General features: G+C 38.7%; 1 protein-coding gene across 1 annotated transcript; it reads right to left on the bottom strand.

Moving 5' to 3' along the window:
* Positions 1-4,355: 4,355 nt before the first annotated feature.
* ncbp2 (nuclear cap binding protein subunit 2) lies at positions 4,356-10,094 on the bottom strand. The gene is made up of 5 exons (XM_085387200.1): positions 9,938-10,094; positions 9,507-9,593; positions 8,714-8,808; positions 7,247-7,385; positions 4,356-4,922 (listed from the first exon to the last, which is right to left on the bottom strand). Exons 1-5 carry the CDS (start codon positions 10,010-10,012, stop codon positions 4,824-4,826), a joined length of 495 nt encoding a protein of 164 aa, XP_085243326.1. The 5' UTR covers positions 10,013-10,094; the 3' UTR covers positions 4,356-4,823.
* Positions 10,095-12,108: the final 2,014 nt, after the last annotated feature.

The raw sequence follows: 12,108 nt of genomic DNA, 5'->3' as shown, positions 1-12,108 counted from the left end.
GTCCATGTTTCTCTGCAGTGCTTCTCACCTGCTGTATATTCCCCGCTAATTTATATTCCCTCGAAGACTAATTATGAACTCCAAATTGTATTCTAACTGTGAAATTAATTTATTAGCTGACTCGGTCAGAAAGCATCTCACGTGAAGGCTGCTTTGTCTTCTTTCTTGGAAGATGGTATATTTAAATCAAAACATCATCTCTAATTTTCTGTATGTGGAAACAGAAAAGGAAAAGCTGTTTTATCCAAAGTTCACTTGTGAGTAAATGAGTTAAGATCACCTGAGAAATGATGAAGTGTAGGTGGATGTTCCACTTACCAGATCTTAATGTTGTGTAAAAGGCATTTTTTGAGCCTCTTGATGCTATTATGCATACTAACTCTCATAACTTACAATGCACAGAACAAAAATTGGTCACATAGTATCTTCAATCCCAATGCCCCAAGTGTATAAGATCAAGCAACTAGCCATGCAGCCTGTCTTTACAAACATGTGTTGCTCTCAAGTGCTCGCTGAATTCAAGTGTGTTATCTTAACAATATGTGAAATTTCTTCCCTTCTAGATATTCCATGATTAACTTGGGTTGAACTGTGGCTGTGGTGCAAGGTAGAAAGGTTGGTGGTTCGATCCCTGGCTTCTCTAGTCTGCATGCCAAAGTATCCTTGTGGAAGATAGTGAACCCAGAGTAGCTCTTAATACTTTCACTGGGAAGTGAATGTTAGATAAAAAGCACTTAGACATAGAAAAAAATGCTTATGTGAATGATGTTTTCTAAGAACCAGTACATTTGCCATAACTGAAAAATATGTGGATGCATTTAGGAACCACAGAGACTCAGCAAATAGTGCCAGAAGATGTAATGCTACAGAGCGGGCAGGTCACTGAGGCGTGTAAGTGTGTAAAAGTCGCCTCTGTTGTCGCCTCCTTTGGCATCAGCACAAAAAATATGCACGGCTTCATAGCAGGGGTTTCCATGACTGAGCAGTTCGTGCAGGTTTAATGTCTAGTAGGCCCAGTATTTCTGGCCTAAATAGTCTACCAGGATCGGTTTCACTTAACCTCCTCCTGCTATTCCCAGTCATAATCTCTGCTGGGAGGTATATTGCTGAACATTTAAAAATGACTCATCTAAAAGATGTTTCATGAACTCTGAATGCATACTATTTTCTCAAATGTTACCGAGAGCTTCACACTGAGGTTTCCGTGAGGTTAAACTAACTTCAATTAAAAACAGACATACAGAAGACATATGTGAAAGTATGTGGACAGGGGTTTGGAAACACTTAGTGCTTAGAAAGGCTTAAAGATGAGTGAGTTTATGCTGGTTTGTTTGACTGCTTATCCATGAACCACTCTCATCATGAATTAATAACCACGCTGTCTCCCACTCCAAAGGCTGGTGTTGAGAGCTGTTGCTCTTAATTGTGATGGTGAAACATTATCTGACTTTAACTCCAACCTGCCAACGACAGGTTGTCTTAGGAATGTTCTTCTTAATGAGAAAAAAGCAGGCGACTGTGATGCATTTCAGTCCTCTCAATAACACGATGTTTAGCTAATTCTGACTATAATCTGACCCCATTAAAAATTACATGTTGAGCCTGAATGAAGCGTTTTTTAAAAGTGTGGTTACTGATAACCACCAGGCCATCATGTGCTGTGTTTTCCTGCCTGCAGGCTTGGAAGCTGCTGAGAGATGGAGGTCCACTTCAACCAGAATCAGGAGTAGGTGGAGAATTGGTTCATGTGCTGCTACACTGAACACACTGTGGCTTCAGAGCAGAACAAGCACCACTGATGCCGGCCACATTCAAAGACACTGGAGTTGAATCCATCTGTGTGACAAGACATTCACTAAATGAAACAGTGACTTAGCCAGTCTCCAGGTACCTAAACACAACACTGAACCACAATCTAGATCGAAATGGTTAGTGCAGATGGAACTTTCAAAATAAAATACTTTAACACCTTTCATCGAGCGTGCAAAAAATGTGATATATGATGCCCAAATTATAACAAAGGTAGTTTTCATGGAAAGCATGAAAATCCACATAAGAACAGGTTCTCTGTGGTACTGAGGACAGAGTGAAAACCTTTTACAATCCATTAGTCAAGGCCAGACCTCCTTCAACTTCAAACTCCACCTGCAGCGTAACAAAAGGGCCTGAAGATACAGGTTAAAGGTGTGCAACAGAGACAAACAGGCGCCTATAATTCAGTCTGATTCTACTTTTACATTTACGCTGCCACACAAAGAGTCTTTTCTATCAAATTGTCTCTTCATGCATCAGATTTCATCATTTCAAAAAAGTTTGTTCAGTAGTATTACATAGCCTATAGTTTTAGGTTGTTGTTGTTGTTTGTTTGTTTTTTGTTTACAGTATTCAATCATGTGTGGGATGGCTAGTTTCACGTTTTACATCTGGTTTAATATTTGCTTTATTTTTTAGCTTTTTTTATATTTGCATCTTAGTGTGGGGATATTATTGAAACAGAGACACCTACAACTTATAAAGTATGTGGGGCATGGGTATGCAGTTTGGGGGCCATTATACTCTTGGACCTCCTGGCACAGTTGCTGCTTATCTATGCCTGGGTCCAAATGGGTTATAAGACAACTGGTTCCTTGAGCAGCAGGGTGGCTAGCACTACTGTCTCACAGCAAGAAGGTCTTGGTCAGGTTAACTGGTGATTCTAAACTGCAATAGACCTGTCCATAGTGGGTTAACTAATCACTGCCGGAGTGTGAGGCACATCTGCCAAAAACAATCTGAGCAACTTGCTGAATACTTTTCACTTACCTCTACTCTACCTCTACTACTGATAGCAGACGCAGTGTCAGACCAAAGATGGAAATGGAGCATAATGAGTTTATAATTCTGTCTGATACTGACCTTTGCTGAGCCATTAACTGCTTTTGTTTATTTTTAGATACTCTACTCAGTACTCTACAGTCTTCCTAAGTACTCTGACAACTCCACAAATACTTCCTCCTATTGGGAATCACAGTTTTTGTTTGTTTGGGATTTTTTTTTCCCGGGGAGTCCCCAGGAAGAGGCTATGAAAGTGAAAGAAAAGGGGGGGAAAGTGCAAGTACGTGTTTAAACTGTTAACTCTACGCTCTCGTCACTCTGAACAACCTAAGCTCACATGGAAATTGTATTCTTTTCAGTCTCTCTGCCCTTCATTATTTCAAGGAACTCCACCCTCCTCTTCTGCCATCTTGTGTTCATTTTCAAAACCTGCTTGAAAGGATGTGATGTAGGAACTGGTGGTGAGGGCAAAATGAGAAAGCTAATTTCTAGTATTCTGCTTTGCTAATTGCTTCATCTCCACATCTCACGTTGAGATAAGAGAGCAGCTGACTACCTATTAAAACTTGCAATATTAAAATCACAGGCAGAGTGAGGACTGTACAATCCTGAGCTTTTCAAACTGTTTGTGTTTATTCCATATTTAGTTTGTATAAAAGTGTAGGGAGGTGATGGGTTTAAAGTGTATATCCAAAATGTACTATTTCTTCTCCTTTTATTGCTGGATTTCCTTTATTTTATTACGCTCATATTATGACCACCAGCCTAACATTGCGTTGGTCCCCCTTATGCTGCCCTGATGAAAGTAATAGCCACATGGATGGCATGAACCAAGGTTTCCCAGCAGAACATTGTCCAATGCTACACACTGCGTACAGCCTTGCTTCACTCCCCACATGCATCAATGTGTCTTTGCCACCCATGACCCTGTTGCTGCTTCGCCATGGTTCCTTCCATAAACCACTTTTGGTAGATACTGACCGTTTCAGACCGGGAACACCCCACAAGCGATGGCACTTTTGGAGACTAAGCTAGCCGTCACAATTTGGCCCTTTTCACTAACATTGTTATTTTTGTCCATTTTTTCCTGCTTCTAACACATCAGCTTTAAGGACAAAATATTAACTTTCTTCCTAATATATCCCACCCACTGACAGGTGCCACAATGAAGAGAAGAGATATTTTATATATATATATATATATATATATATATATATATATATATATATATATATATATATATATATATATATATATATATATATATATATATAACCACCTTTCTGCGACAGATAATAACAATGTATGTCTCTCATGTCTCCACACTGGAGAAGTAGCATACAGCAGACAGTAACACAAGTGGACACTTTACACAATTTGTATTTACAGCTTATTTCCATCAACTAGCATTTGTCAAACAGCCAAAATACAAAGAGGAAAAGGAATCAAACATTGCTACATTTTGTTCTTTAGCCGTATTTGAGAGAGATCGAAGATTTAAGCAAAGACCTGTTTAATCAAACAGACTCCACAAAATGACATGAACTTTCAAAAAAACAAGACTTTATTTTAAAAAGTATGCAGTTTTGGACATGGTTTCAAACATGGAACAGCAGACTACATCTTCAAAATTTCAGGTTGTTATTTGAACATGACACAGAAAATCAAGACGACAACTTTATCAGAGGGTTTCCAGCCTGCAGGAAAATCAATGGCATTTCTTTACACAGGATAATAAACATCACCAAATATCACATGTCAACCATGTAGACAGATGGCAGGTATATTAGTCGCAGAGGTGGGCAGAGCAAAAACCAAGCCTCCAAAACAAATAAATAACATCTGCTCACACCTGGATCCAGTGGTCCGAGCAGGACTGCTGCACAGGGCTTTCATGACAAAATTCAGATGATCTGTGGTAGCTTGCTGTGACCTTGTGGGAGAGTTAATCCGGAGCAGGACTGACAGCTGGGACTCTGTAGTCCAGGCAGACTGCTGTGGACTTTATTCTAAAAACTATTGCGCACCTCTGTGGGTCGATGCTGCTGAGCCAGCTTACCATAACCGCCTCTCGCTGGATCATAATCCTGCCTGTACTCATCTCTCACCTACACAGTTACACACAGAAACACACAGAGAGGGGGGGGAAAGGAAGAGAGTATAAATCAATCACTTGTTCAACTGAGACTAACACACTCTACCCAACCCTGTAAAATCAGCATCCAACCATTTGAGAAGCACTTCTCATCACTCCAACCTTTAACGTGACATTTGTTTAACCCTTTAAGACCTACCATAGAACCAAGTCCGCCAGAGCTTATATTATATTTTTACCTGCTGTGGAGCCATTTTTGGGAGCATTTCAAGTTGCTATACATCAATACAACCATTATAGCCCAGATTTTAATAATATGTATTCATTAAGTGCATAGTAATTACATAAATTGCAAAAAAGTGCAATAAACTACAAAAAAAATTGAAAATCGTTTTTGTTTTTTAACATATATTTCTAGTTGGAGTAATTTAAGAGGCTTATCCCTCAAAACTGTAAATACAAAAAAGTTGCACAAAATAGTTTCCCACCACAGGAAATTTATTTTGAGTGTCTTCATAGTTTTATTTTTGAAATACACCAATTTTTATACACTGCAGGAAAAACGAAAATAAATATTATACTGCAAATTTGCAAAAAAGCAGCATATGCATCAAAATAAACTATTTCCAGCAGTGCAATATGAGTCCTAAGCATCCCAGAAACGACACAGAAAGTCATAAAGTCAAAGATAACTTTTAAAAAGACCAGTATAGGCTCTGAGGGCCTGATAGTAAAAAAGACTACATTTCCGCGAAAATGACGTCACTTCCGGTTTCGGGCAGGTAATGGCGGAAATGCAAAAGTTCGCGCTGACGTCTATTCCAACGTAGGAAGTGTTATGAACAGCTGATCGGACCGGCACAGCGTGTTTCTGGAATATTATGTTTTTGTTCCTGCAAGCGCTTTTTATGCAGTTTTTGCAAAGCTATATGTGGAAGGAAACTGTGACCTAGGACAAGCTGATGGCATAAGATGTGAGTACAACTCCTCCGGTTTCATATGCAAAAAAAATTTTTGCGCTAGCTTACGTGGTTGCAGTGCTACTGGGATTTAAAAATAGTTACGCAAAACAGAGCGTGTCCGCTCCGATCGGCTGTAAAGGGTTAATGAGCTGTTCTCAATGACCAAGACTAAACTTTTACGCTCCAACACAAACATTTTCAGGAGTCATACTGCTGGGTGTTTGTAGGAAAGGAAAATCTAAACAATAATCAGGTCCTTTGCCCAATATTTGCTGCCATGTTTACGCTCCCAGAAAGCTCGACAAAATAAAACATGATTATGTTATGTTGTGTTTGTTAACAGCATAATATACCAGCTCATTTTGCTAATGCATTACTACGGAAATGCCATCTATTTAAAGGCCATGGGTATTCATGCATAATTTATTTTCTAAGTTCTAAATATCATACTGGTGTATTAAAATGCCATGATAAAGTGTATTGATTTTTTGAATGCCATTTCAGTATGTGTCATTTTTCAAATGTCATAGTATGCTGTATTTTATGTTGTTGTCCAAAATATCTGCAGTGCAGAGATTGCTGAAGTGTTCAATGATAGACAATGATCGTCATGATGATGACAATCAGGCAAAAAGCATCAGCCAAACCTGAGCTCTCAACATAATGGAAACTACTACAATCACCAATTAAGTGTCCCTACTTTGGTGAGTTCATTTATGAATTGTATGAGTAAAATACCGTATTTTCCGGACTATAAGGCACACCGGATGATAAGGCGCATTAAACGAAACAAATCTGATATGATATGGATCTGAAAAGCAGACGCAAGCATTTCTGGACTGAAGTCTGGACAAGCGGCTTGAGGCGGCTGTTGTTTTTCGGGCTATATAAATAAAATTGAATTGAAAGTTGCTGATCTGAATGTTTAGTAACAAAGTGCACCCCAGTCAAGAGGTTTAAAAACTCTTATCTCACAATCAGTAAAAAAAACAAAACCCATAACATTAAAAACTAAACTGAAACAATATTTTTATCAAAGTGATAAAACTGCAGGTTATGCAGGGTTCGAATCACAACAGCATGATCTATTGGAGGCTGATTTCGTTCAAATAAACAAGATGAACAACTAAGTGTTTAAATTATACCAGTGAGCTGAGCTCTAAAGCCCAGATCAGAGACGTCGACAATGTTCTTTAACATTACTTTAGTCGTGGGTTAATATCTTTTTGGATTAATTCAAATACGAGTGCAGTTACTCACAGAACTAACTTTAAGCTTTGTAGTTTGCTCCAATAAAAATAAATAAATAAACCAGCAGTCGGCATCCACAGCAGGTTGCTTCCATTTATTAAAGTACTCATATCCTAACCCTCACCTGTCCTCCTGATTTGCCACGACCAAACTGTCTTCCTTCCTTGAAGCCGGCATCCCAGTCTGTCCTGATGATGCGGTCATCCAGCCGTGTGCCATTAATGAAGCGCATGGCATGCTCTGCATCTCCACGGGTGTAGTATCTGGGACAGCGTTAAGGCACAACACGTGCAATTCATGATGTTCTGGTAACTTCTGAAGGGGATTCTGGAGTAGGGGTGGGCGATAGAAACGATATACGATAGAAACGATATAAATATGGCCAACGATAGAGATTTTGACTATACCGCTCTACCGCATGTTGATGATGTCATCAAGCTGTGCCTGTTTTGGTTGAAAGCATCGCAGCGGCTTCAACCATAATCATCTGCAAATTATGCCGGGCGACAGTCATAGCAAAGAGATGAAGCACTTTTAGAATATGAGGAAAGCCAAAAACTGCCCTTCCTCCACTTCCGTACCATTGATTCATTAATGTTGAATTCTCTCGCAGCTGTTCTATTCCCATGTTGTTGCAGTATATTGATAACTAACCTCGTATTGTGGATGAATAATCTCAGTTGTTCTGACTGAAGTTTGGCCCGTGTATAGCATCCTGCTATGCGATTGCATTTGTCCCTGACCACCAGAATCCCTCACTTTAACTTTTATCGAGTGGAAAAAAGTTGGCGTTCATCCTCCAGCTTCACTGTGCTAATGTTATGCTAACATAGCTGTGTCGCTAGCAATCACGTAGCACAACATTATATACCAGGTAGTCCAACTTCAGTAACCCTGCAAACACCACTGCTGTTTAGTTTTCTGTCTTCATTTATGTTGGAAGTGGTAGCAGAGCTGTATGTTTTAATTAGCTTCAAAAATCTCTCAGTCAGAACATGGTATGAAATGTTTAGGTGGAAACTAGCGAGCTAACTTCCTGTTAACTTGTAACTCCGTTAAATGTAATAAATTCTGTTTTCATGGAAGCCTGGATGTTAAACTTAATTGTTACACCTGGTAAAGCAGCAATGCTGATGATTTTATTAAAGATGAAAGAATTTAGATCGTTTTTAACTCTGTGTTCATTTGACTTTGGGAGCTGAAGGGGACGGAGTTTTGGACCCAGATTACTCTGCGAAGCTCCTCACTATGGCAGCCGTAATGCTCTGACAATCCATCAAGCAGTGCGGCTTACCAAAGTTGCACTAAAACATTTAACAGATTTCTGCAGCCAAAATCAGTTCGAGGTCAGTAGGTCATACATAAGGCACACTCTCGATTTTTGAGAAAATTAAAGGATTTTACGTGTGCCTTATAGTGTGGAAAATACGTTATACAGAAGAAAATAATATATCGCGATATATATCGTTACCACACGTGCTAAAATTATACCGTGATATGGATTTTAGGCCATATCGCCCAGCCCTATTCTGAAGGCAGTCAAATTACTGACAGTTTCTTTTAGCATGAATTAAATATTTTTGAAGGATACTCGACAAAGCAGAACCCACAAGCAGTCTTCTTGATTTTGTCCAGGCCAATGATGATACGCTTGACATCTCCACTTTTAGAAAACAGCTCGTGTACCTGTTCACAGTGGCAAAAAAAGTTAGAAAACTTGAGAAAATTTAACAAAATATCTTCTGTGAATTTTCCAACTCTGGGACTTCTCTTATGATAAACTATCAGAAAAATCAACACTGAAAATATGTCTATTATGTGTTTTTTGACATATATTTTATGTGCGACACATTGACGTTCAGTTTTTTTCCATCAAATTTTCCAACCCTTGAACACAAAGACAGCTTGAGTGCAGTACTGCTGAAAGTGTCAAGCTGCTGTGAAGCTCAAAACAGCTAAAATGCCACTCTTTACATGACTTTTGTCAGGCACACAACATGGCTCACTCATCCATTCATACAAGCACTTTCTATCGCACAGTCACACACAATTGGGGAAAGCAACTTGGGGTTCAGCATCTTGCCCAAGGATACTTAGGAAAACCAACAATCTTCCAATTAGTAGATAACCTGCTCCATATAAACACTTGAAGCTTATGTGTAATGCCAGTGGTGTTTTGCTGGCATAACTATAGGACAATATTTGACTAACTATATTTGTTTTGAAGACAGATCACATGCACTGTTTTATAAATGAGTCTCCTAATGTATTAATAGCTCAGTCAGCAATTTTCCCCATCATATTGGTCTCTTTGAAGAAGAAATTCAGCAACTTTCCAATAAAGCCGAGTTATTACTTTAACTGGTGAAGGTTTTGTGTCTTACCTGCTCCTCGGTGGTGTAGAAGGAGAGGTTGCCCACATACAAAGTGTTGCTCTGCTTCAGAAGCTTCTCCTGATCATAGCGATTACCCTAAAAGCACAAGCAACGTTACAAATGTTTAAAAAAAATTGCTCTCAATAAGTTGACATTATAGCGTTCAAACGACCTGTGTTGAAGCAAGGAGTTAAGTTATAAGTTAGCCACGCTTTAGTCCCAACGAAGCATCATAAAACAACATCAGGAGTTTTTAAGGCCAGGTTAAAATACAGAGATGTGTTTTGCTGTTCTGTTTGTTCCCGAGTCACCTCCACCTCCACTACACAGCACCGCTCGCCTTTGTTGTTTGCTAACAGTTAGCTAAAAGACACATTACATTTACATTCCCGTAAATTACGATAAGTCACCGCCTTCCTAAAGACCACTTCCTCATTTACCTTAAAGTGTTGGTCTCTGTATTGGCTAATGTCAATGTAAGAATCACTGTTTAGCGCATTTAGTTTAACAGACATCGTGGAAAAAATCGCAGTGAGGCGCCTTTCTGCTCTTCAACTAGGAGCATGCCGGAAAAGCGATGATGTTGCTTCCGTTTCATGTGTCCGTCCTTTGAATAAGTCCGGGTACAGCAACTTCTATATCAGGTTAATGGCGCCGCCTGTTGGTATCACTGACTGTAGAAAACACATAACAGTGATTTGTACAGTCATCGGTTGATATTCAATCATTGCCAAAATACAGTCACTGTTACCAGCAGGCAGACTGTCTGTGACAGTTTAAAGACCTATTTGCATAAATTATAAAACCCCAAAACCTTAAAAACAGATGTTAAAAAAATGTTAATTACGCATCAAAATACTATTTTGAGTCCTGTTTCTATTACACAAGTGCAAGGGCATAATCACGCATGAACTTCAACTATTTTTTTTAAATAATACTAAAAATATGTTTTTTAACGAAAGGTCACAGTACCTCAAAGTCAACAAAAATAAATAAATAAAAATAAAACAACAAACTTGGCTTTTATTCCCAAAATACAGATTTTTTTATTCATTAATATTACAGTTTTAAAAGTTTGTCGTTCGTTTTGTTTCTTGTATCCAAACTGGACACAAAAAGACTGAAAGCTTGCTACTGTTAAACTGAGTCGTAGTCACATGACTGCTGGAGCTGTGTGAGATGTGGTGCCACGCTGATGGCTACTGCACTTTTATTATTATTGGCTACTAAAGGATCAGTGCCCCTCTTTTCCTTCGTTCTTCTTCTGCTATTTTTTAAATAGTTTATTTTGTTAATATTTTACTGTTTTATATATGTTATATATGTTGAGAAAATGTGTCTGTGTGGGGGGGGATTAATTTACTTTAATCTTATGCTTAACAAAAAGTTATTATTAATTAATGAAGCTGAGCTCTCTTAGGCAAACTAGTCTCCAGGCTCCGTAACAGACATTTAGAGCTCTTTTTTGGATGTTGGCTGCCTTTTACTTGTCTGTGAAGATGATTCAACACCACTTCAGTAATGTTGAGGCCTGGGCTCTGATGAGGTAAATACATGACAGACAGTCTTCCATTTTGGGTCTTTCTAGTTTCAATTAGAAGAGTGAAAACAAAATTTGCATTTTTGCAACAGGATGCTAGTAAGACTTTCAGAAAGCCTGCAGAACTACTGCTGAAGACCATAAAAACAATTGCAAGCCTGCTTGAAATTAAAATAGAAATAACTAGGGGTTAGCTAAAGTAGTTTTCAAGTAGTAAAAAAAACAAAAACAAATCAAAACAACAAAAGTACTAACAAACACTTTATTACATAATTCAAATTCTTACTGTTAAACCCCCCCCCCCCCCCAAAAAACGTATCCTAGTCTGACACGACTCCCACGTCACACTAAATTATTTCCTGAACAAAAAAACCCCCTAAATAACAAAAACAGTGTGCAGATGTGAATAAACCCGCTTTATAAAATTAAAGAAATTAAGAAATGAGATGAAGAGACGGTACAGCGTATTGAGCCCACAGTAAAATACAGGGCATAGGTGCTGCTGTCAACTCTCACTCTAGAGCTTAGCTGGTACAAACAGCCAGTTCTTGTATCTTCTCAACTTCAATTCAATGACTCAGAGCATAAAAGCAAAGCTGGTAGAAGGAAAACAGGAGCTTTGCTGACTCTTCTCTCACATTTGCCTTTTAATCTTCATCAGAGGTCACATGGTCTCCACTCAGCAGCACCTCCTGGAACCTGGAAAAATAAAGTCAAAGCGCATATTGTTATAGTCAAAGTAGAAAAACAACAAAAAAACAACCAGTGTGTGTCAATCAAATCAGTATGTCCAAGGACATCATCCCCTTAACAGATCCTGAAGGTTTTTCATATGCAGTAGTTACATTTTGAGTTCTCCAAAGAACAAAGCATTATTATCTGTGTAGATAGTTTAGTCTGGGTTTCGGCTTTGTTGCTGGAGCAATTGGCCTTTCAATGATCGAACAATCCTCAAAGAGAGAGAAAGTGAGTAATGCGTGATGCAGACCATTCTGACAGATCTGCTGGGTCTGGCAGAGATTTAGTCATAATGTAAATATCCCTGCTCTTAACACACCTGCTAACCTAATC

Source organism: Rhamphochromis longiceps, linkage group LG17 (assembly GCF_057381845.1).
Source record: "Rhamphochromis longiceps isolate RC_006_pf linkage group LG17, R_longiceps_female_GT1.1, whole genome shotgun sequence".
In the NCBI taxonomy this organism is placed as follows: domain Eukaryota; kingdom Metazoa; phylum Chordata; class Actinopteri; order Cichliformes; family Cichlidae; genus Rhamphochromis; species Rhamphochromis longiceps.
Note: the sequence above shows the minus strand (reverse complement) of the source record. Positions and strands in the feature narration are given on the sequence as shown.

What these genes read in the sequence shown, in the direction of transcription:
- ncbp2 (XM_085387200.1), bottom strand. Translation starts at nt 10,012, where the DNA reads ATGTCTGTTAAACTAAATGCGCTAAACAGTGATTCTTACATTGACATT. An exon ending in TGTGGGTTCTGCTTTGTCGA is followed by an intron (nt 7,386 to 8,713) that starts GTATCCTTCAAA and finishes ACGCTGTCCCAG; the next exon opens with ATACTACACCCGTGGAGATG. An exon ending in GTGGCAAATCAGGAGGACAG is followed by an intron (nt 4,923 to 7,246) that starts GTGAGGGTTAGG and finishes GTAACTGTGTAG; the next exon opens with GTGAGAGATGAGTACAGGCA.